Genomic DNA, 23,518 nt, shown 5'->3' with positions numbered 1-23,518 from the left:
CCCGGCGTCGGCGGTGGCGTCAACGTGGATGCGCAGGCCTCTCGTCCACGTCGAGGTCGAGGAAGGACGTAGGCAGGTCGCTCGCGGACGCGGCACAAGGCGCAAGAGGGGCTCAACGTCCGCGCAGTGTCTGCTGTTCGTCGCTCTCCGAATACGAGCATGTCGATGACCGCGGTGCATCTGCTTCGGGCGCAGGAGAGATCTCCCGGGACGCACGGTCCTCCTCCTCGAGGGCGAGCGTGGCCAGCGGCGAGCGTGACATCTCCCGGCGCGGGCTGAGAGGCTCCGGAGTCGCTGGAGCACGGTGCGCGCGCGCTTTCCCCCAGGCCTGAAACCGAGCGCTGAACTCGCTCGGTGGAGTGACGGGCGTGGGGTCGGCGTCGGGGTCCGTGCGCGAACGGTGTGGCCTGGCTCGGACATCCAACGGACTGTGTGCCAATTGCCACCGTACGTTGTGTGGGGGCAAAGGCAAGTGCGGGTCTGGGAGCCCGTGCGTGTATGCATGCTCGGGCGGGGGCGGCACGGCCGAGCGCTCGCGATCGAGGTGCGCGCCAATGTACGGGTAGTCGACGCGAACCGTGTCTTCGGGTGTCGCGGGTTCTTTCTTGGGCCTCTCCTTCGCCTTGGACTTGCTCCGCCGGAAGCGGTTGAGAGATGCCGTGCGGAAGACGGAGACGAGGGACGTTGACGAAGGCGAGGAGGGCACGGCGAGCGGTGGCGCCGAGGTTGGCGTGGGCGGCAGTGGCTTCTTGACGACAAAGGAGCGGGTATGCAAGGGAGATTGCGATTGAGAGTAGCGCGAGGAGGCGGATGTGGTGAGCGACGTCAGGCTGGCGCAGCTCGCGCTTGGGCTGGGTCCGAACCCGTACGATGTGCGTACTGCGACGAGATGCATTCGTTAGATGCGTGCCATGCTCTACGAGATAGCGGACTCACGTGAGTCCGCGTCCGAGGTATCGCGGTCGGGGTCGTGAACGTGGTGGTACGCATGAGCGAGAGGCGAGGGCGCAGGGTGGCCGTACGGCGTGCCCACTGCTGTAGGTGGTGGAGACGTCTTGGGAGTCATCACTGTGACGGGCGTGGGCACATGAGTGGAGGCAGTTGCGGCGACGAGGCCACTGCGGTGGTCGAATGGCGACCGGGATTAGGTAAAAAGTGCAACGGCACACCTGGATGAAAGTATGAGCGCATTGGGTTTACAACGGTAAGAGGAAAACTCAGAACGTACCATGCCCTCAGCATATCAAACATATCCGAAATGCGCACAGCGCCGTGAGGACGCGTAGACGATAGGGGGTTGGCATGCCAGGTCGTCCGGGGGTTCATCTTGCAACGGTGGGCACAACCGCTATAGACGCACACCCCATCTCCCGACCCATACTCTCTGAGCAGGCTCAGAGAGTGGCATGACTCTACCAAGGCCCGTGCCCTTGGCCATGGCGAGAGTGACCCATCGTCTAATCGTCTTCGCTGGTGCTGTTGGCGGGAGATGAGTTGGAGCAGCTTGACCGCGCGCGTTGCCGCTGCTGCACGAATCACCCATTGACTTTGGCAAGTCCTTGCACACGTGACGGCGCTGGTAGCTTGCGGTGGAAAACACAAAGCGAAACGATGGATTACGACTGGCCACACAATGTATTCTCAACGGAACCGCGGTACAGTCGTATTCTACAGCTTGGGTCGAAGGGCATTCCACTGCGCGCCAATCTCGTCGATTGACACTGGACGCGGCGTGGATTCCCGTGGATTGGGCGCATGGTAACCACATGGCGTGTAATCCACGCGATTTCCGCCGTCATCTTGTCTGGCCGTGTATAATCCGGACCGCTAAGATATAAGCGCCGTACAGACAATCATGTATGTCGTCTTTAGCTCAATACACTCGGTTCTGTTCTGTTTCGGTCTAGTCGCGTCGTAGCATAGCTTTACATAAGCTATATACTTTACAGAGAAGGACCAAGGTGGACGGAACGAGGCGACGACGTCGACGTTACGATCGGTCACAGACACGAGCGTGATGTGCGGGCGCCTTTTCCAACATTTTCAAGGTTGACGCTCGCCTTCACCAGGCAACGTTTCACTCTGTCGCATGTCGATATCCATCACGAGCTTCGAATCTTTCTCAGACAAGCACCTCGCGGCCTTCAGTTCACATCAACATTTCTCTTCATCATAGATGCGACAGCCGACGGCGTCAAGCTATCCAGCCCGTGTCGTTGTTCCTCGCGGTGCTGTGACATTTCTGTCCGCACTCGGCGCCTCCTGGCCACTGCTGCACCGATATATGTCATGGTATACATTCTGCTTGATCCATCGCTGATCCGCCGAGGGTCATTGATTCGCTCGTTTCGTCTCTATGTCATCGTACGGTAGCGGCACCGCGACCGCCCGGGCTACTTTAGGGAATGCAGTCCAACATTTCTGGCCTTCCCTTCCTCGTATCGGTATCGTGCACTAGGACCTGATGGTCCCTCCGTGAGTCATTTTTGTACAGCATGACGTCCCGGATTTGCGCACCGCTTCCTGACATGGCTCGTAGATGCGGCTGACGATTGGCCCCGTTGCTCTGCAGCCTCGCGGCACAGTCGCTGCCGTCGCACCAGCCCCGCGCAAGCTATCTCGAGGTCACTCAGGCGCCCGCGCGCTCTTTGCAGATAATGGCCCACGGATATTTCGCTAGCTTCCAAGGTGGAATGGAACCCCAACATCGTGTCCGGCCATCATAGCTGACCGGATTATAAACACCGGAATCGACCCCCCTCGCCCCCGTACCTTCGACCGTCCTCCGGCATCCAATTTCTGACCGTCCTCTGGAGCCGGCTAGTCACTGTTGTATGGCAAGCCAGGACTATCATCGACATCGCCGGCAACAGCTGGTGCTCATACCCAACGGGTGGATTAGCATCTACACGCTCGCTACCCCAGATCGTCCTCAAGCCCCCGCGTCAGCGCCCATCCCAAACTCAACCCGCTCACCGTGTACCTCTCCTGCGACTTCATCCGGCCCCTTTAACTCCGCATCGACCAGCGCCCCATACCCAGGCGGCAGCGCGCCCGGCCCAGTCCAAATGCTACCTCCTCGATCCCGCGCCCCAGTCGCAGCCTTACCTGCAGGCATCTCTGAATGCCCGCGATGCGGGCGCCCCATGCGCGAGGTCGACCGCGCGGACCACAACGCCCGGCAGTGCCCGTCCAGGGCACCCGAGCTGCACGACCCTAGCGCGCTCCTCGTCCCACCGGCCGCCGCGCGAGACGACGGCGGCGGATACGTCAGACGCCGCCGTCGCGAGCTCGCCGCACGTCCGCTCGGGTTCGACTACCCGTCGCCGGCTTCCAGCTCCGGCTCCTCGCGCTCGAGCTCGCGCTCGCGCTCCGGCACGTCGAATGACGAGCTTGCGCTCGGCGAGACGTGGCGGACGTACCTCGCGAACCGGGCGCGCCGTCTAGGAGGAGGAGGAGGAGGAGGAAGGGGAGGAGCCACGTACGACGTAGGAGGGAGCTCGGTGAGCGAGGGCGTTCCGACGTACCACCCCCGCCCCCGTTTTCCGGCTCCTTCCCGTGCCGTAGTATCCCCTCCCGGGCGCGGTTATCACGGGTCGTTCACCGAACCAGGTGAGTCCGTCGACAATTTCTCGACTCGGTGCCCCGAGAAATAGAGATAATGACTGTCGCCGTTTCGCGCTCCTCCTGCAGCGTATCGCGCTCTATGAGGCGGGCAGGATCGCGCGCCCCACGGAGACGAAGGTCGCGTCCGAGGTTCTCGAGGTTCTACGAGTTTTGGGATGCATCAGAAAAGAAAAAGGGAATGCAGAGAAGATGAGAGAAGGTAAGAAAAGAGAAAAAAAAAATCGGAAACTTTGATACCATCCGTGGCGGTCCGCAGTCGCGCGCATCAGAGGGAGACCCGCTTATCGAGGGTGACGGCCGCGTCTGTTGCGCGCCATGCGCACCTGTTCCGTCGACGTTTTCGTCGGACGATCGAAGGGATTAGTGATGGAGACGCAAGGAAAAAATTGGATGCGAGGGCATCGGCTTTTGTTCGAATATACTTAATATCGCGCCGTTCTAAGTAGAGCACGATCAAAATGGAAGACGCAAGGGTTGCGCGGTGCCGGGGTGTGGCGAGGATTTTTCTTCTTCTACTTTTTTTCCTGCAAAGGCTAACCGAACTCGAGCGCGCCTCCGCGATGGGCTGTGAGTTAGTCTCGTCGGTTTCGACGTGTCTTGCCGTCTTATGGCAACGCCTTTGCAGCTTTCGTGCGACGTCAGGCGATATTGTCCCCTCGGAGTACATATCATAGTCGCGAGACCACTGGAAAGTAGGTGATACGGGGGTTCGGGGGTCTCGGGACAGCAGCGGCGAACCTGTCGTCCGATTCATCGGATTCATTGAATAGGTCACGTGAGCAGTGACTCCGTTTTCAACTTGCTGAAACCAATAAAATAAACGACCTGCATCTACGCTGCCGTACCCATCAGGATGTCCCAAGGTCTTCCTGCACCTCAGTGCCGTCTCTCGCGGGAGCAGGAACGTTCTACTTATCTGCGCTCCGCGGCGCACCGATCCGCTCTCGACTCCCCGTGAAAGCGCGTGCTTTGCGAGAGTACTCTCCACTTCCAACCTCAGCGCTGCTTGGACTCCGCGGCCTTGGTGCTCCATAGTGACAGAATCCACGTTTGCTCCTCATCGCCGTCCGGGCCGAGCGACGCGACCGCGACGCAGGGAGGCCTATCACCCGAAAGGGCAAAATTCGGGGACGACGCGCCATCCGGGCCTTCGAGATCTTCCACTGTCCCCGCGCTTCCTTCGTGCTTGCTGACTACGCTGCATCCTCTACCGGAAATGGGTCTTCGATTTCTCTTTTAATATATATATATCTCCTTCATCAGCGCTTGGGCTCTCGTCGTATCATCAATTGACCGCGCAGCAAAGTCTCGCAGGACAGTCCATGTGCAGTGAGCCCGTCGTCCGTGCATGATCCCATCAGACGATTCTGAGCTGGCAATTCGCTTTTGCTAAAGCTGAAAAAAACCTCCGCACAGAGTAGCCCACCACCAATCCATGTATATTCTTTCTCTCCGCGAGGCGTTGTCCCAGCTCGTTGGCGACACGCGTCAATGTATGGGATTCGCAAAGGCGCAACATGCCCCCCCGCCGGTCGCGATGATCACCGAAAGCGTTCCGTCTCGCCATTTTTCTGAGGGTAGGTCCTTTTCCGTTCTGGCATGGCACCCGCGAGCGTTCGTCCTCGATATAAAGCAATGGCTGAACTGGGGCGACTGACCCTAACGAACCGTTCTTCGGTCGATATGAGCTCAAACAACATCTCCTTGCCAAGCATCCACGAGATGCTTCCCGGTAAGTTTCCATCCCGGATGTATCATCGCCGTCAACAGCGACTGAGGTCAGCGGATTAGGCTATATAAATCCGGAACCTTACCACCCTCACAAACCTCGGCGTCATTCTGCAGCCGAATCGCTTCCGGGGCCTCTTCACGTCCCCTCGTACGCTCGACCACCCCCGTTTCGTCCCGCCTCGTCGGTCTCCGTAATCCCTCCCTCCACTCGAGCGGTCCGTCACGGCTCGGCACCGGCACCAGCTCCCCCCGCCCGCACAGATCAGATTCACAGACCCCCACCACCTCCGGCCTACCCATCCCGGGAACCGGCACCGCATCGCGCTCCCCTCCCTCCCCGCTGCGTCTCTCCCCGACCCCGCTCTCCCGCCCCCTCCGCGCGCTTCGCGCCGTACGCGCCGGCGCCTCCTCCCCCGCGCCCCGTGCGCACGGGCATATACCACACGCGCCCCGTTCCCGGCCCGCAGGCGCAGCCTCCGTACGTCGTCGTGCGCGGCGTGCCCTGCGCCCGCTTCTTCTCTACCTCGTCTCCCGAAACGCGCGAGGAAGACGAGGCGCGCACGAGGGACCGACAGCGCACGCGTACGGATGGACCCGAGCATCCCCCGCCGGTAACCGGTCGCGCGCAAGCGTCTCCTTACCCTGGTGCATACCGAACCCAGGGCAAGCCCGTGGAGATCGAGCAGCACGTCATGCGCAATCCCGAGTACGGCGCTCAGCGATACGCGTCGAGGGAGGAAGGCGCTCGCTACGACTCCCGCGCCGCGGCAAGAGTGATCTCCATACCGAACGCGCTGGACGACGCGATCGCGCTGCACCAGCACAAGATGCGCTTGGGGAGCGTTCACGACGGCGATCACGCTCAACGGAGGCACGTCTGCCACCTGTGCAACAAACGATTTAGTAGGCCCTCGAGCCTCCAGATCCACATCAACACGCATACCGGCGATAAACGTTGAGTTCTTCGCTCCCCCCCCCATCCGTCTCTTCTCTCCTCCTACCAACGCCCCTCCCCCCTGCCGGTAACCGATATCGACGTGCTGATCGACGGATTATGTTTTTTTTTTTTTAGCCTTCGAATGCCCGCACCCGACCTGCGGCCGGCAGTTCAGCGTGAACAGCAACATGCGCCGGCACTATCGCAACCACATCGCCGACGCCGACGGCGGCACCGCCCACGCTCCCGCTCCTCCTTCTTCCGTTCCGCCGGACGATGAGGATCAGGACACCGACGACGAGCTCGTCTACGTTCACCTCACCCCGTCCTTGATGCGCCCGAGCGCGGACTCGGAACTTCGCGCGACGCCTCCTGCACCTTCGCCCACGCCGTCGTTGTCTCGGTTTTCGTCCGAGCCGGATGTCGCGATGATAGGTTCCGACGAAGACGAGGACTCGGGCTCAGAGTGCTAGCTTTGGTGGGCAGCCCTACACGGCACAATCTGCTTTGTTCCTCACACCGCTCCAGCTCATCTCCCTCCCCAGACTCCTCCTGCCCGCAATGCTTCCTTCTACCCATGAGTCCCGTTGCAAGCAATCTAGACAGAAAAAAAAAATCGCCCGAGCTCGCCCCGCTTTTTGCCTTCTGCACTTTTTAGGGTCACTGTGACCCTTCAGGATGTCAAGCATGCCCGCCCACCTGGGCACACAAACGGGGAGGGGAAGAGGGGCGATAATGGTGAGCAGTGGCTCCCTTACATTCCTCACTCCTTCATCATCTCATCCCGCAAATGTCACATCCTCGGGTCAAAAGGAGATGCTTGCTTGTCCCTCGAAAATCATTTGTCACTTATATTGGGAACGGTGGTGGTAGTGTGTTTCCAAAACGTGCTTCGTAGGTGGAGGCGGCGGCGGCCGGCCGCGCTCAACGCCCCGGTCCGGCATATGGAGGTTTTGGCATACCTCTGTCCCTTCCCCGCGTCGTCTGAACGCGTTCGAGCACGTTGCTAAATACCAGCGCGAAAGACCGTGTGACTCTAGGACGCCCCCTTTTTTCTCTCTCTTTTCCCCTACCCCCCTACCCTCCCCCAACGGCCAACGCGAGCGAAAACAGCTATCACTTTTGACCAAAAAAAACAATGTGGAGATGTGGAGATCGCGCGGCTGTGGCGTTTTCGCGGTGTTCCCCGTTGGCTCATTCCTCCCTGGCGCCCCCCCCCTTCCATCTTCGGAGCATAGCCAGAAGAAGCCGCGCTCCTCAGGTCTCGGTGACGACGGGCGTGACTACCCTGCGTTTCAGCAAAACTCCCCAGCGGCCGCGAAGGGAGGGAGACCCAACACGTCGCTGCGAGCGGGGGGGCCCCCCGAAGAGTTGAGGTCACTTTGCTTTTTTGCTCTCGCTCACCACTCTCTGGATCCCCGGGCTCTCTGGACAGAGCGGCCAAAAGGCGACGATGCAGCGCGGAAGACGGGGAGTTCGAAGTCGCCGTAACAACGAGGTGGAGCGTGGGCCGCGCAGGCGGGATGGGAGGAGGAGGGTGGGACCCACGGACCTCGAGCGATCGAGCTGCGAGCTTCGAGGCGCGGGGGGGACGTATACGCTCTAACGCTGCGCTACGTATCATGTGTTATGTATCACTGTTCCAGTCGTGCCCGAAGTCATATGAGCCCCCCCCCCCTCCCATTCGTGGCGACCCCCGCCTCTCGTACTGCCTACGGCATCGGAAGCCGCCCCACCACCGACGCAGCTGCAAGGCTTTCACCGACGTCACCGCGTCCGATGGGCGCGAGATAGCGCCGGCGATACCCGCCCCCTCCTTTCACGGATCAACCGAAGTCAATCGTTGGACGAGAATCTCGCGCCTGGTGGTTTCCCGTTTGCGCGCGCGCCCGTGCGGTCGGTCATCGCCGAGAAACACGTTACGGGGTCTCGAGGTTATCTGATCTCGTGCCCAAAGGCAAGATGCTGATGAAGCTATGGTCACTACCACCACATAGGGTGTTCCGTCAAAGCACTCGCACCGTGGATGGTCCGCAAAAAAAGGATAATGTTGAATGCTCGATAAGATAGATATGATACAACATGGCACAAAACTGAGGTGGAAAAAAATGGCTTCGGTACAAATCAGTGCGATGGACGAGAGACAACAAATGGCATATGCAACGAAACCGAAAGCAGTGGGGGGGGGGGGGGGCAGCGAACAAAAATGACGAACGAAAAAAAAAACCTCGGAGGCGCTCAGTCGTCGCCAGCATGAGCAGCTTCGGCCGCGTCGACCGCCTCAAGCAACTCGGCATCGGCGTCGGCCTCAGCGTCAACCTCGGCCTCACCCTCGACGTTGGTCTCCCCGTCCGCGTCCGCGTCGATCTCGTCGCCTTCCGCATCCGCATCCCCCTCGTCCACCTCCATGGCGTTATTGCCGGTGCGCGAGTCCCTCAGCTCGGGCGAGGGAACCTTCTCGGTGCTGCTCGCGCCAGAAGGCTGGCTCAACGGCGACCCGCTCACGCTCGACCCCGAATGCGACTTGGCGCGGTGGCGATCCGACGTGCCGTGTCCATAAGGCGGGGAGAAATGACGACGCGCGGACGTGTAAGGCGACGAAGACTTGCGTGCCGATGTACCGTTCACGGCGGCGCCGACGCCGGTATTCGTCACCTCGCGAAACGACCCTCGAGGCGACAGCAGCTGCGTGCCGTGAGGCCCGAGGCCCGGTCCCTGCGGCGCAGGCACGCTCAACGCCTCCGTCCCCGTCCTCTGCAGCCCAACCGCCGTCGGCGGCTGCCTCGGTATCGAATGGTGATGCGCAAGCGCGGCCGCGTCCCCTCGCGCGATCTGCTGTGCCTCCATCGTCCCCCTCCTCTCCACCCTCTTCATCTTCTTCCGGCATCGGTCGCACACCGTGCCCGGGCCCTCGGGTCCCGGCCCCCACTTCTCGACGCACTTGCCGTCCTTGTAACGCCCCGCGACACCGCACTGGCGGCAGATGCGCTGCCCAGAGTTGTTCGTCGGCGGGAAGCCGCCGGGGCCGCCCACGGTCGATGGGCCGGAGATGACGGATCCGTTGGGACCGAGCGTCATCACGCTACCGGTGCTGCCGGCGGGGACGAGAGGCTGTTGTTGAACGGCGTGCCCTTGGGGCGCTGTTCCGGGACCGGGGAGCGGCATCGGCGGTGCGCCGCCCTTGGGCTTCTTGACGGGCGCGCCCGTCACGGGTGGAGCGAAAATATGCGTCTGATACGTTTGCAGTTGACCGGGCGCGGGAAGCGGGCTATAAATGTCACGGGAGCGGAAACGTCAGACCCTCCGATCCGTCGCAAAGGCGAAGGATTGATTGCTTACCCAGGCGGCATCGCGCCCGACGCGTGCGGGTATCCGGCGTGGTACGAGCCAGGTCCCATCGCGTGCGGCGGCGGCGCACCATAATGGCCGTTCACCCCGTACGCGCCCGGCGGGTACCGCTCCCTCCGCCGATCGCGGTAGTCCGGGCTGCCAGACCTCCTGCGCTCACGCTCCTCGCTGCCGTCGGCGGCCTCGAGGAGCATCTCGTCCAGCGACGGCGACGTCGAGCGCGACGTACTCCGGCTGTGCGAGCTGCCGCCGCTTCGGCTGCGCGAGCGCCGGCTCCTGCGCTGGCTCTGGTGGCGCGCGTGAGCCTGTTGTTGTTGTTGCTGCTGCTGCTGGTATGCGTGGGTTTGGGGGTGTTTGCTATCGTCTGGGTATCGTCTCCTGGGTTCGTCGGGGCTTGCGGTGGGGCGTTGGTGGTAACGAGGGTCGTACGCCGGCTGCGAGTGCTGAACGGGCGGAAGCGGGTGGTGTCCAGGGCCAGACATCGACGTCGAAGCCTGAGGCAGCGGCTGCCCCTGCGCATACGACGGGCGCTGCGAAAAAAAACGTCCACCCATCAGTCACGTCGTCGTTGCAAATCGGGAAGCGTTATCGAATCACCTGGTCGAGGTAGGAATCCCTCCTGGCTCTCTCTCGCTCCCTGCCCCTCTCCCGCTCGCGTTCACGCTCGCGATGCGGGTCGCGGTCATCTCCGCGCGGGCGCTTGTGCGGGTACGCGCTATCGATGCTCTCTTCCCTCATCCTCCTGCTCCCGAACGATTCGTCTCGCTCGCGTTCCCGTTCCCGAGCGGCATAGGAGGTGTAGGCGGAGGGCGCGGGCGGGTACTGCGGCGCGGCGCTTCCCTGGTACGCGTGCCCGTGCGGATGCGGGTGCGGCGGTGGCGGAAGCTGCAACCCCGCCGAGATCGGTAGTTGGGCATTGGAGCTCCTCCTCAGGGAGGAGGAGGCGGAGCCCGCGGGTACGTTCAGAGCGGTGATGGGTCGGGTTGCGCTCGAGAGAGAAGGGCCGGCTGCGGCGTTGGAGAGGTTTAAGGACGAGGGGCCGACGTTGAATGGCGGCGTCGGAAGAGGGAAACGGGACGAGGGCACGTGCGACGAGGCGCTGATGATTTGCGCGGTGGCGGGAGGCTGTTTGGGGCGGGCGTGAGGACTGGTCTGATACTGGTGTTTATTGGTGGCGAAAGCGACGTAAAAGAGGGGTACGGAGCAAATAAGTACATGGCAAAAGAATAGAAAGTTGGAAGGAGGAGGTTGAGAAGGAGAACGTACCTCGCCGGGAAGGTTGATGGGTGTGACAACGATTCGACCGCCACCTTCATCGATGACCTTGCGGAAACCTGTGGAGCAACATGGCTGTCAGCGCGCTGATCTGTATACTGCAACGGGAGGTGCGGGGAGACGAGCGGCCTTTTCACTGCCTGAGTGGCGCTTCGGGAACCTCGGAAGAGACAGCACCCGAGAGAAACGGAAACACATGCGCATCACGATTGAATATATGCATACCTGCGCGTGCATCGGCCATGCGGTATTGGGCAGTGTTCAGATAATCGTCTAGTTGATGGTAAAGATCTTGAACGACCCTGAACGGAGATCGCGTGCGCGTCAGGAAGCGAGTTTCATCGAAGGAAATAGCATATACGCACTTGAGGCGTGCCATGGCCTCGTCGCGCGCGAGCTCTGCTCGTTCTGCGCGTGTTTCAGCATCGGTGATGGCCTTTATGGCCGCTTCAGGCATTTTTCCTGAATCATGTCCATCTTTAGAGGACGGATGGGGTGATGAGGGGTGCGATACCTTTGAAGGGGGGCACGACAACAGGCGTCAGAAACGCGCCAAAACGATAGGGGCGTGACAAGGCTCACCGCTGCGAGCAGTCTCTCGGCTTTTGCGGCGCGCTTCTGGGCGACGGCGAGCTCGTGCTTGAGCTCCTCGATCTCCTTGTAACTGGCGGACAGCAAGCCGGCGAGCGCGGCGGGGCTCTCGTCACGCGTCGGAGGTCGAACAGCGGCGGTGTCTAAAGCAGGCAATGCGATGGTCGCCCTTGGACTCCTGAGCGGCGACGGCGAGTGCGAGCGGGGCAAAACGGCCGACACGGTCGTGGGCTCCTTTTTGACGACACCGTTGACGGCGGTGCCGACCGACGATGGCGAGCGTTCCGGAGACGCGGGCGCCGGCGTCATGGCGAACGTCGGCGGCGGGGTGGGGCGTGTGGTTGGAGGAGGAGGGGTCAGCGCTGGCGGGCAGGTAGGGCGGGGCACGAGCGGCGGGCGGGGGCGGGGGGCGACAGTCGAGGGCGGCGGCGCGCCCCGCGCGGTCTTATATGCGGCGTCCACGCGGGCGATGTATCATTCCGGATGGGCCACTCACGGTTCTCGGCGGGACGCCAGGCCTCGCGGGGTGGTTCGCCCCCATTCCGAATCGGGCAACCGATGATGGCCTTGAACACGGAGCGATCGTGTCACGCGTCCCCAGGCACAACACGCCGGCGGTGCCGACGAGCGCACGCCCGTTATGGCAAGCGACGGCCCCCGGCCACCCCGGGTTCACGCCCGCGCGCCGCCGCGTTGCGCAGTCGCCCCGGGCCACGGGGGTGGGCCTCCCACCGCCCGTAGCACGCCGCCTCCGCGTCGCCCCTGTGCGCGCGCGGCGACTTCCCGCGCTGCGCCAAGCGTGCCGCACCGATGGTGTGCGGAAGGGAAAGCAGGAGAGGAGGGAAACGCGCGGCAAGGCCAAGTCGTCTGCGCGCCAATACATTCCGGCCTTACGCGCGCGCCGTCACGGCTGTCGGCCAACGTGCGCCGCGCCGGAGGGCATTCCTCGGAAGGACGCGTTGCTGACGTACGCGCCCAGCCCCGCTTCCCGACGCTTGGCCCCGTGCCGTTCTCATCGCCGAGCCACCGGGCGCCACCGCTGCTTCCCACGTCCTGGTTGAGTTACCCCGCCGTCGCCGCCGTCGCGGGTGCCCCACTTGCGCCGACCATGATATCGAGGGCTCGAGGGAAAGACGGTTGCCAGCAACGGCCAGCAGCACAGGGACCCGCAAACCCGCGCCGGCTGTCGCCCAGCAGCGTCCGTACCTGGCCTCTAGCCCCGAACTAACGCTCTACCCGGCCCGCGCTTGCCCCGCCCCGGAATCGCGCCAGCGCCGACGAATGGCACGCCGCCGCGCAGCACCGCATGCGCGAGCCCAGCGAGGCTACGCGCCTTATCAGGGTTGATCCTCGGCGGATGCCCCTCTTCGCCCCCCTCCGCTTGGTTTCTGCGTGGGCTTCGGATGGGAGAGGGGCTGGTGGCACCGGGGTGGCGGCACAGCAAGGCTGTCATGGCGAGGGTAGCGCATGCCCACCCGCCCACTTCGTCGACCACCCTTCCCGATCCTTTCTCGCCGGCGTGGTCGTACGCCGCTGGCCCGGGCGGCCGTGTTTGGGAGACCTTTCCGCCCGATTTCGCTCCCTCCCCAAGAACCTTCGCATCTCGAGGAGGCGCACGTAAGCATCCTGGCTGGCCTCCCGCAGCAGCCGTGGCCCACAGACCCGACCCGACCAAACCACCGCCGATCATCGACGGCCTGACCCCGGTCCTCTCTCCTTTGGAAAGATGCTCCCATCTCGGTTCTGCATGAAAACCTCGGCCGCGTTATTCATAGCTCGGAGCCTTCTTCTCGAACCGTCGCGTCATGTTCACGTAAAACAGATCCTCACACGCCCCCCCTTGCTGTCTCTCGGTCACTGGTGTCAGCTTCCCGCCGTTACACCCGCGCGTCGCACAGGTTGGCTTGACCACATCAGGAATGGACCCGGCTCGACTGGTCTGCGCCGGCGCCAACCATAATCTGCATCGCGAAAGGACTTTCGATCGCCACGAGCTGCAAGCTCAGACGCCGGGCGTTCTTGCTCTCGGCAGCGATTGTAATCTGTACTGGAATTTCAATCGCGATGGGCGAATATTGCGGAACCTGGGAGGGAAGGTCAAACACGCCTCTGACATCCATGAAACGCCGCCCTCGCCTCTTGACCGGTCTGGTAAGGCGACCCGTGACCCGCCACGTACGGGAACAGCCCTGCCCACCCGATAACACTCACCCGCTGCGGCTTCGCTCAGTACCTCCGTTAGCTCGCCTGTGCGAATGTGTTACATCATCCGATGCCTCCCGGAGAATCCAATCCATGGAATGATGAATATACCCCCGTCAAGCCCGCCTGTTTTCACAAAATCGTCGAGTTTCCTTCGTGGCGTTGGCAATCGCGCCGCAACCGATGCCGAAAACTACGGGATACTTGGCCGTGAACGTTCCCCTGAGCACGTACGCTGTGCATAGGCGGCCGCAAGCCGATAGCTTGGCGGCCTCTTTGTGCAGCGGTATTATTGGTATAGCGCAAAGGACCACGCCGATCTGGTGAGCAAACATGCCTCTATCGCATTTCAAAACGATTCGCCTCGAACGCACCATCATGCAACCCGACGAAACGTCCGCGCGCCAGCCTCAGCCAGAGCGACGTTGCATCACATCATGTCAAAGTTCGGTCTTCCATTCACATCGCCGCATCTTTGTCGTTCATCGGTTACTCCATCCCGCGCAGTGAGTGTGGTCACCCGACCATTCGAGAGCTTCCGGGGGGGAAGAACACGACGCCGAGGGTTTCGAAACGCGTCACAACAGCTATCCCCGTTGCTCGATGCCAACTCTCCACTTCCTCGCGTCCGGCCACTTGATGAGCGCGGCTCCGCCCCATCCTCGCGATGGCCGCGCCATACCGGTGAGTTTACATTGCCACCTTCCTGCAGCACGTAGTGTCCAACGCGTTCACCTCCACCTTCCCTTGCAGGTCGCCATCCACATCTCTATTCAGACCATTCCGCACGCTCCGGCCCCTGCACCTCATCACGGGGGTCCACTTTCGATCAGCGAGATCGGCCAACTTGTACCAGCGCTGAACCGTATCGTTTCGCCCTTATCGGAGACGAATCGCACAGCAGCGCTAGCACCTCGGCTCTCGGATGGCGGGACCTCCTTGCTATCGGGGTCCGCTCAAGCAGCCTGCGCCACCAGAGAGCCCTTACGTATCGCCCGATGGAACCTTGGATTGCCGCAAATATTGGGCGCGTACCGTCCCTTCCGATGCCGCCGCTCTTTTCTGAGCAATATCGTGATCTACGTTTCTCACTCCGCCTTCGACGTGCTGACATCGCCACAGGCTAACTGCTTTCGACCACTGTTCGCCAGGTACAGACTGCTAGGGATCGCGCCTTCCCCGGACGTTATATGCAGCAACGAACGCCTCGATATTCCCTCCCGCTTCTTGTAAGCTGCTTGTCACTCTGTCTTGACCACGCAACCGACGATTGAGTGTTTCGTGCAATAGGTCAAACGGCCGCTCATGCCTTTGCGCAGAGCACAAGAATCCGTCGTAGGTGTCGCGCATCTTGGCACCTGAGTGCTCTCTACCCAACCCCCGGTAGCAAAACCGGGGAAAGCCTGCTTCGAACACGCCTGTTCGGCGTTGCCTCCGCTTCCGCTTTTCCAAATAAAGCCGCCTGGGGGCCTCCCCTGTCCCTGTCCCGCCTGACAGGGCCGAAGCGGCCCCCTATCCCCAAACCTTCCCGCAGTGCCGCCTCGTGTTTTCCGCGACGCGTTTTCCGTCCGCCGCTCCGAGGGGCCGCACGCATTATAAACATGTACAGCTCCGTGCTTATGCGTACATAGCCGCCCGTAGGAGAGGTCAGCTGGTCAGCTTGAACCCCGCCCATCGCCGCATCGCGGAAGATCGCGAGCCATCCGCCCCGCACCTGTGATTCCTGGCGCGTGCTTCGCTGCCTTCGCTCGAGCGCGCTTCCTTTTGGCCCGGCTTCGCGCCTCGCGGACGTCGCGCCTCTCCGCGCCGACGCACTCGATGATGACACCTATACCCCCCTCCCTTCCGCTTTCTCCTCCCCTCTTCGTTATCGATCGCGATCCTTGTTCCGGGACGTCGATGAGACGGTCTGGATATCCTCTCCCCCCCTTCCCGCAAGGCGTCTCTCGAGAATGCGCGAAGCCTATCGAGTACGGCGTGGAGATGATGTCAAGTTCCGTGTCCGTGAGCGACGCTCGGTTGTCAGGATCCCACCGTACGTCCCATCGTCGCCCGGCACTATGTTCTCACTGTTGACCCGTCATGCTCCCCACCCTCCTCTCATATCGCACGCGTTCGATTATGAATCCTTCAGCAACTCGTGATCCCGGACCTGTGACTTGTGGGCTCGCAATCGAGGCTCTTCCACGACAACGTGCGGTGTCGCGTACCCCGTGTCCCTTCATTTATTGACCACCCCTCATGTCACTAGCGTCCAGGATACACGGGTGGACGAGAACACCAAGTGCGTAGCCGCGCATTTGGTGACGTCGTGACACAGGTGCCAGAGGTCAGGCACCTTGGCGTATAATGGCGTCTTTTCTGATGCACGCAATGCATGACTAACTCTGACCCTGCCAGCTGTTCAGAACGGTATATCAACACATCGCAGTGATACCGAATCGCCATGAACATTCCCTACGGCTCAGACCCCTACCGTGGCTTGTATCCCGGCCTCTTGGCATACCCATCTCGACCCCAGAAAAAGCTCGTTACACGCCCTTTGTTGGTCTTCAGGGCTCTTCCGGAGTAACTACACAGCCGAAGCCCGTCTCGATGCGCGTTTATGCAAAGATACCCACATCTCGATCATGCGAAGATCCGGCAGCGCCGGCGATGACATCGTCAGCAACTCATCCCAGTTCTTAGCGCGCTGCGGCTATACACACGCGCAAGATGCGTGGGCAACCCAAACCGTCCCGAGCTCGTCGCACCCGCTCTTTGCGCACGCCCTCTCCCCCGATTCACTTCCACTTCTCACGCTTCTTTTCAGAACCCGGGGGAAAACGCAACCCCGCTTGCTGCGCCCGGTCTATTCCTGGCGTACACGAGCCCGACCTCGATACCCGTTTTGGGCAGCAGCTTTCCGCCTCCTGCTGCGGAGCCCTCCAACGCCCCCCGCCAAGGTGCCCTTCGCTGGACTGCGCGTCGGGCCTGACCTGCGAACGAGGCGCGCCGTCTCACGCCGGTGGGCGTTCCGTCGTATTTTCTGCTTGGGCTGCCCACGATGCCACCGAGGATGGGGTGGGCTACCCCGGACACCGCTGCCAGCCGCCGCTCGACTGTTGCTGCCTAGTCCTGGCCGAAGACACGATCATCCCTGCACTCGGATCTTCCTGAGGTTACGCGCGCCCCGGCCGCATGTTCGCCGCCACTGTGTTGCTCTTAGACCCGCTATGCTGGTGAGCTCTCTGCGAAACGGATTGCATCCGCGCCCCTTTGCCCGCCCGGAGCGTACCGAGCCGTTGACGACCTATCGCCATGTCAGTATAGCATCCAACCACGGCGACACTATGTACGCGCTTGCAAGTACCACACTCGTGAACTTCCCCCGCACCGTACATGAACGTTCCGGAAAGCAGCCTTGCTCGTGGCTCTGATAGCTCAAGGATTCTCACCGTGACTGTCAATTCGTTCGGGTAACTGGTTTACTCAGCTGCTCACTGCGCACGTCGACCATATTTAGGTGCGCCATCCGATGCGCTCACGCCTGTGGTGACAAATGTCCTCTTATGCTCGCTCGACTGCCAAGACTTCTGCACTATCTACATCGCTGCACCGCAGGGCATGGAGTGATGGGTAGTGCGCTAAGATATCAACTGGGATGCACTGACTCTCCTCCGCCTTTTGATCCCGATTCGTCTGTGCCGGTGCATCTTCTGGACGTGGCTCTACCAGGAGCAAAGTATGCGGGTCGCATTTGCTTCCGTTTTGTAGCATAAAACACCAGCGCAGCATCATATATCTTACGGAGGAGCGAGGGTAATACTTGAGCAGTGAAGACTACGAAAATGCAGCATTATCACGGGGTTCTGCGTTACACATATGCTGGTTAATGTGTTCAATACCACTTGTTGGTCGGTTCAGCTACTCATAAGAGTGGAGTTCTGTTTTCTTTCAGTGAATTGAGGAGCAAAAACTCTTTCCCCCGCATCGAACAGTGCACACAGCATGCAATTGGTCCAGCACCGCGGATGGGTCATGTGTGAATTCTCACGCTCATCGCCTGACCTTCGCCCAGCCCACAGCCAGTCTTGGGCGATATAACCACCTGTACCACTTGATCCTTGGTTCCAACATTGTCCTATGCTTTTGCCACTTCGCCAAGTGATCTGTCAACGATCCATCCTCTTCCACGTCACCCGCTGCCCAACCTCCTAGGCTCTTTTTCTTGACTTGAACGAGATTCAACTTGAATAACGGACCGTTCTCTTGCATGCTAATCAGTGCTCAACGTAGGGGAAGCAACAGCTTGGTTCGACGTTCGATATCAGACCCATCGCTCAGCCACATACTCACGATGGGAACCCAAGAACTGAGGCGCGGGGGGGGGGTATTCTGGAGCCAAAAGGTGCGAGATACCTGAGAACTTGAAGAATAGCATAGTGGGCCGTAATGACGAACTCTGTCAGGACATTGCTTGCGTTGCGATTGACTGCACACTCCTAAGCGTAGACCCCTCCATACGATCATTACCGTGTATCGTCACGATCACAACATGCAAAGCTTTTCCTCACGGGTCATCATGCCATCACATACGGACGATTGAATGAACGTCAGATTGGACGTACTGCAGCCACTATGGATCAGGTCGGCATATCGTCATTCGCTTTTCGTTTCTCCCCCCTACAACCTCCCTTGCGAGACTTCTGCTTACCACCTGAATGACGCAATCCTCACGACTGGCTGCCGAAGAGCTTATGCACTACCACGCACAATTACACTGGCAACAAGCCCGGGAATCACGCCATAAGGCGCCCGTCCTCCATAACGATCACGGGATCGACGAGAAGAAGTGATGGTTAAGGACTTCGTCCGGCGTAACAACGGGTAAGGACGATCATATGGACTCCACGAATGCTTCATGAAAAGATCCGGTCGTCCGTCCGTTGAACAAGAACAACCGGTAACATTGATATTGTGCATCCTATCCCAGACAGCATTACACCTTCAATAATCACCTTTGCCGTGCCCAACAACGCTCTCAGCGTCGTATAAGTCTGCCAGAAATCCGACCTCAACAAACAGATGCGATGTTCAGCCGCAGGTTATACTTCGGCTGTACGGCCATCTCATGACCTTCCTCTAAAGCCGTCTCGTGGGCGCCGTTCGCTCGACCTCTCTCGGTGGAGCTTCCGCATCGCAAGTCGTTCTTGTCGTGTCTGTGAGAACATAACATGCTGAAAATATCACCGCAGGCCAGGCTTCGTGGGCAATGCGATCAGCGAGAAGCACTGTAAAAAGGTTAACTCAGATCTTCTTACGTCTGACGCTACCTTCCGGGCCGCCAGTCGAGATACATTACATGGTCAGCCGGCATTGGAACCATGGTCAAACAGCCAACGCGACGTTCTGTCCGATGTTTGCCCTCACGCGTCCTCGGATTACGCCCCTCGTCCAGCCTTCGCACGTAAGTTCATGCTTGGCGCGGACAAATGAAGCGTTGACCCTTGCCTAGTCGGTGGTGACCGCGCTTCTTCAGGCGGCCCGTCGACTACTTTCACCGATGATATGGAACTTGCGTCAGACGGCGTGCTGTGGAACATCCTAGCGGCCCGGCTCACGTCCTGCCCTCAAGACCGATACCGGCTGCTGCGACGTGACGAGCATAAAAGGGTCTCACCAACTCATCACCGCTGTAGGCCTCTTGTCCTGCGTTGCTCACATGAAGTTCTCGACCTTCTTCCTCGGCCTTGTGTCGCTCTCCGTCGCAATTGCTACGGTCCTCGACCGCCGAGCTGTATCTGGTACGTCCAATATTGCACCACGTTATTGAAGTGCGATGGTGAATGTAGAGCAGACAACCAACTCTTCGGTTATGCGACGTTGAATGGTGGCACTACCGGAGGTGCGGGCGGCACAGTGACCACGTAAGATGGCCTCGACCATGACCCGCGGGATTTTTATTCACAAACACACAGCGTCACGTCGCTGGCAGATTTGCGTAGTGCTGTCACAGGCGCTACGCCGAAAATCGTTCAGGTATCTGGCATTATCACTGGCGGTAGGCACCGTAGCAGATCCTCATCGAGCAACACTTAATCGCGCAATTTATGATGCTAGATGGAGACACCATCGACGTTGGAAATCAGTGCGCATGACTCGGTGGCCTTGGAGGTGACGTTGACTGACCCATTTTTCAGCACCACCGTCATCGGACTTGGGAGCAACTCCGGCGTCACCGGTGGAGGCTTCCGCGTGAAGAAGGGAACCAACGTCATCTTCCGCAACCTCAAACTGTCCAAGTCTCCGCACCCAACTGACCTGATTGAGCTCCAAACGTCTACCAACATCTGGGTTGACGTACGTGGATGCCCTGAATAGTAGTTTCACCTTTCGCCCCAACGTTTCTTAGCATAACACATTCACCTCGGACTTGGACCATGACAAGGACTTCTACGATGGGCAGCTCGACATGAACCACGGCACCGAGTACGTGGCGTGTATGTTTACCATGTCAAAGCCGGAGTTGACCGGGTCATTTCAGCTTCGTCACTGTTTCTTGGAACATTTTCCAGCAGCACTTCAAGACGTCACTTGTTGGAGGTTCTGACAATACCGGCGACGAGGACTCGGGTCATCTTCGGTACGTGCGTCACACTGATTCGGAGGATGATTCGAGATATCTTAACTCTCCTCTCCTTAGAGTCACGTACCAGTAAGCCGTCCGCGCAAGGGATACACGGACTATGATTTACGTGCTACAGCCACAACTGGTTCCTCGACGTCAATTCGCGCACACCCTCCATTCGTTTTGGTACTGGGTATGGGAGACGTTGCTTCCGCTGGTGCGCATGGACTCATCTGATGCATCACAGCCATATCTACAACAACTACTTTGACAACGTCTTCGATTCTGCTATCGACTCTCGTGACGGTGCTCAAACCTTGGTCGGTGGGTCTTCCGATTTCTCCGTGCCTGTCATGTAGCGGAGTTTCCTCAACATGCTCCAGAATCCAACGTCTTCAACAACGTCACCGACCCCATCGAGACGACCCTCAACGGTGGATTGTAAGCCTTCATATCCGCTCTGGCGGGTCTATCTATTGATAACGCGGTTGCAGCTCCAACCAACGTAACAATATCTTCCAGGATACCACGCTCGATTCTGATCTCGCGGTCGGAACACTCACCAGTGTTCCATACACTTACGCGTAAGTTCATGTATACGTTGCTATAACTATCACTCATGCTCCTCCAGGACTGATGCGGCAAGCGCGGTCGTAGCTGCCGTGACTGCTTCAGCTGGGGCTGCTATAGTGACGTCTCTTCCTTGATTGATCCTTTGCTCCATTCGATGGACGCGGTACATATCTGGGTACATTGTGTGACATTTGGCAATGTTATCCTGAGTTCATGGCGTTCTACGTGCTAGACGCTCAATCGTTCCACGTTTTCAAGAGAGTACATGCTAGAAGCTCGCACGACAGGCCTTCCTTCGTATACTTCCGAGCTGCACAATTGAGCATTGAGCTGGAGCAGGCGCAAGAAAGCGAGACGCTTCTGCCGCGCCACTTCGTATTCTTCTCGAAGCGCCAGTTCCTTCAATTCACTCTCATCAGAATGGAACAATCACTACGAATTAGCTACAGAATTCGACAAGGTCCGGATACACTCTACGTCGAGGTGCGGAAGCCGTCGCCACCAGATCCGTCCTGTTTTCCAGAATATCAGCTACTCGCATTCATGAGGTCGAATACAGGCACAGGCATGCACATACGGTTTTCTGGAAAACAAATACGGTCCGATAGCGTCTTGGTGTAGCGAAGTGCGCTAGCACGTCGGGTCGTGGAATCAGTCACTTGGTTTGAATACGAAGATGACGCTCTGAGGTGCTGCACCGGCAGGTGCATTCGTAGAGGAGGCGGCAGCCGAGGGCGTTGGACTGGAGAAAGCCACATCCGGGGTAGAGGAAAACGTCACAGGAGACTCCGACATAGCCAGCTCGGAACCAGCGAGATCGTCACCGACATCTGTCACGGAGGCGATCTGATTGTTTAAGGGCGTAAGCGGGTCGACGCCAGCCGCCATCGACGGCATATCGTTGCCGTCCGAGGCGTCCTTGGAGCCGAACTCGGGATCCTCGTTGGGAGCGTCGTCGACGGCTGCCGCAGAGGCATCCGACTGGCCCTGCCACATCGGCGAGACTTGACCCGTCTCCTGGTCGAACAAGAAGAGCTGGCTCTTGCTGCCCGATCCAGGACCGGTGAGACAACCTTCCATGGTGAACTGTGCTGGGGACGTTGGAGCCGGGTCGAAAGTCGTACATAGAACCCGGCCCTCGACGCTATCCGGATGCGCAGTGGATAGCGTGACCGTGACTTTTGCAGAGGGCAGAGGTGATTGCTCGGCACCCATGGTAGCGAGCATGCTTTGATCCAGGACGTTCATCATGAATTGGGTCGAGTTCACGGCAGACGCATCCAAGACGAAAGGGGACGGGGTATCGTTGGATGAGGCGATGACTAGCGAAGCGATTTCCGTCATATCGGCAGATCCCTCTTCAGGCATCTGTGAAAGAGTTAGAATATCGCATCGCGAAAGCCAACGACTTCTCGTACCATCAGTGCGAGCGTCCCTGACGTCGTTGCGTTCATCGAGAGCGTACTTCGTGGGATCCTGACGGTCTTGTGATCGCCATCAACAATGACTACAGTATCGTTATCGTGATGGCGAACGGCTGAAACGTCCGGAGCAGGTGCCGCAGCGGGAGCCTCAGAAACGGTGATGGCACTAAGGCTCGCGATCCCGAGGCTATCGCCACAGTTCACGTCAACGCAGGCCGATGATCCATCCAGGAGGTTGTCAGGCAACACATCTCCAGCAATCACAACGTTTCGCTATGAGGAACAACGATGTCAATAGATGCTCGCTCCGGAAGAACCCGAAGCACCGACCTTTGAGTGTTGCTGAGCGCTACCGACAGACCGATAACCATCTGGTGACCGCAATCCCGTGGAACGTTAGCACGCTATGTCCGATCGTGGCATAAGAAAGGGTACGCACCTGTGTGTCGCGCAGCGATTGGTAGCGGAAGAGCGTAGGTTGAAGTGGCGAAGTGGACAGATATCGCCGCGAGGGCGCCAGCGCGCAACATCGAGTGGACCATGGTCGCGATCGAAGCTTGTAGTGGATATTTCAGGTGAATGGGAAAGAGCGGATGTCAAGTTAGTTGGGCGACTTCGATGCGCGTAGAAGTGTGGGTTGGTAAGATGGAGGGCGAAAGAAAACGCTGGCAATCGCTGTAAGACCCCACGCCATCATTGCACAGGGAGTTGCGTACCGTTCAACGCGAGAAGAGGTGGAAGAGGATGGGGAGCGGGCAGTTGAAGTGGGAGCCTTTGTACTCAGGCGGACGGATGTCTGGCAGGTGTGTGCCGAGCGTACGTGTGACATGACCTTGCCGTACAGCGCTCAATGTTGGGACGTCAACAGTACGCTTCGCGCGTCAGTACACGTTTTCTGGATCTTCATGATGAGCATCAGTACGAGATGCATTGGAGGCACTATCTAGACGCGCCGTTTGTCACACATCGAGAAATCCGATTTTGCTCGGAGCCCCATAGAGATCTCTATACTCCTACATGAGTGAACTGTCTTCAGTCCAAGTCAAGTTTGACGGATGTCGTGAGTGGAGAGTTTATACGCAGTGCGAAGTCCAAGACAGAACAACGACAGAAAGAACATCCCAGGTTGAACTAGCTGAAGCTTGAGGCGAGCGCAGACATCAGGCGTATCCTTATCACATCTCACTGACCATACGGTGG

At 59.5% G+C, this 23,518-nt stretch overlaps 7 protein-coding genes across 7 annotated transcripts; 3 read left to right on the top strand and 4 right to left on the bottom strand.

Annotated features, from left to right (window-relative positions):
- Positions 1 to 112: 112 nt before the first annotated feature.
- Positions 113 to 1,326, bottom strand: PUNSTDRAFT_138635 (uncharacterized protein; the record flags this gene model as incomplete). The annotated part of the gene is made up of 3 exons (XM_007388324.1): positions 113 to 879; positions 937 to 1,118; positions 1,229 to 1,326. 3 exons carry the CDS (start codon positions 1,324 to 1,326, stop codon positions 113 to 115), a joined length of 1,047 nt encoding a protein of 348 aa, XP_007388386.1.
- Positions 1,327 to 3,146: 1,820 nt separating this feature from the next.
- PUNSTDRAFT_47529 (uncharacterized protein) lies at positions 3,147 to 4,301 on the top strand (the record flags this gene model as incomplete). Its single annotated transcript, XM_007388323.1, has 5 exons — positions 3,147 to 3,503; positions 3,568 to 3,612; positions 3,694 to 3,826; positions 4,074 to 4,194; positions 4,253 to 4,301. The coding sequence occupies 5 exons, from the start codon at positions 3,147 to 3,149 to the stop codon at positions 4,299 to 4,301; spliced, it is 705 nt and encodes a 234-aa protein (XP_007388385.1).
- A 4,054-nt stretch (positions 4,302 to 8,355) lies between these two features.
- On the bottom strand, positions 8,356 to 9,943 carry PUNSTDRAFT_55576 (uncharacterized protein). Its single transcript, XM_007388322.1, has 2 exons — positions 9,635 to 9,943; positions 8,356 to 9,563 (listed from the first exon to the last, which is right to left on the bottom strand). The coding sequence occupies exons 1-2, from the start codon at positions 9,835 to 9,837 to the stop codon at positions 8,534 to 8,536; spliced, it is 1,233 nt and encodes a 410-aa protein (XP_007388384.1). The 5' UTR covers positions 9,838 to 9,943; the 3' UTR covers positions 8,356 to 8,533.
- A 25-nt stretch (positions 9,944 to 9,968) lies between these two features.
- On the bottom strand, positions 9,969 to 11,141 carry PUNSTDRAFT_55575 (uncharacterized protein). The gene is made up of 3 exons (XM_007388321.1): positions 10,910 to 11,141; positions 10,241 to 10,768; positions 9,969 to 10,173 (listed from the first exon to the last, which is right to left on the bottom strand). The coding sequence occupies exon 2, from the start codon at positions 10,558 to 10,560 to the stop codon at positions 10,378 to 10,380; it is 183 nt and encodes a 60-aa protein (XP_007388383.1). The 5' UTR covers positions 10,561 to 10,768; positions 10,910 to 11,141; the 3' UTR covers positions 9,969 to 10,173; positions 10,241 to 10,377.
- A 1,008-nt stretch (positions 11,142 to 12,149) lies between these two features.
- On the top strand, positions 12,150 to 12,737 carry PUNSTDRAFT_138632 (uncharacterized protein; the record flags this gene model as incomplete). Its single annotated transcript, XM_007388320.1, has 2 exons — positions 12,150 to 12,431; positions 12,489 to 12,737. The coding sequence occupies 2 exons, from the start codon at positions 12,150 to 12,152 to the stop codon at positions 12,735 to 12,737; spliced, it is 531 nt and encodes a 176-aa protein (XP_007388382.1).
- A 6,482-nt stretch (positions 12,738 to 19,219) lies between these two features.
- PUNSTDRAFT_128361 (pectin lyase-like protein) lies at positions 19,220 to 21,028 on the top strand (the record flags this gene model as incomplete). The annotated part of the gene is made up of 13 exons (XM_007388319.1): positions 19,220 to 19,497; positions 19,551 to 19,620; positions 19,672 to 19,754; positions 19,814 to 19,841; positions 19,894 to 20,053; positions 20,106 to 20,182; positions 20,238 to 20,336; positions 20,397 to 20,408; positions 20,458 to 20,514; positions 20,569 to 20,645; positions 20,705 to 20,762; positions 20,816 to 20,905; positions 20,953 to 21,028. Exons 1-13 carry the CDS (start codon positions 19,416 to 19,418, stop codon positions 21,026 to 21,028), a joined length of 969 nt encoding a protein of 322 aa, XP_007388381.1. The 5' UTR covers positions 19,220 to 19,415.
- Positions 21,029 to 21,357: 329 nt separating this feature from the next.
- PUNSTDRAFT_128360 (uncharacterized protein) lies at positions 21,358 to 22,910 on the bottom strand. The gene is made up of 5 exons (XM_007388318.1): positions 22,758 to 22,910; positions 22,649 to 22,689; positions 22,313 to 22,591; positions 21,472 to 22,262; positions 21,358 to 21,406 (listed from the first exon to the last, which is right to left on the bottom strand). Exons 1-4 carry the CDS (start codon positions 22,858 to 22,860, stop codon positions 21,546 to 21,548), a joined length of 1,140 nt encoding a protein of 379 aa, XP_007388380.1. The 5' UTR covers positions 22,861 to 22,910; the 3' UTR covers positions 21,358 to 21,406; positions 21,472 to 21,545.
- Positions 22,911 to 23,518: the final 608 nt, after the last annotated feature.

The sequence above is a fragment of the Punctularia strigosozonata genome (assembly GCF_000264995.1).
Source record: "Punctularia strigosozonata HHB-11173 SS5 unplaced genomic scaffold PUNSTscaffold_18, whole genome shotgun sequence".
NCBI classification, from domain to species: Eukaryota; Fungi; Basidiomycota; class Agaricomycetes; order Corticiales; family Punctulariaceae; genus Punctularia; species Punctularia strigosozonata.
The sequence above is the reverse complement of the archived record's forward strand: the minus strand, read 5'-3'. Positions and strand labels throughout refer to the sequence as shown.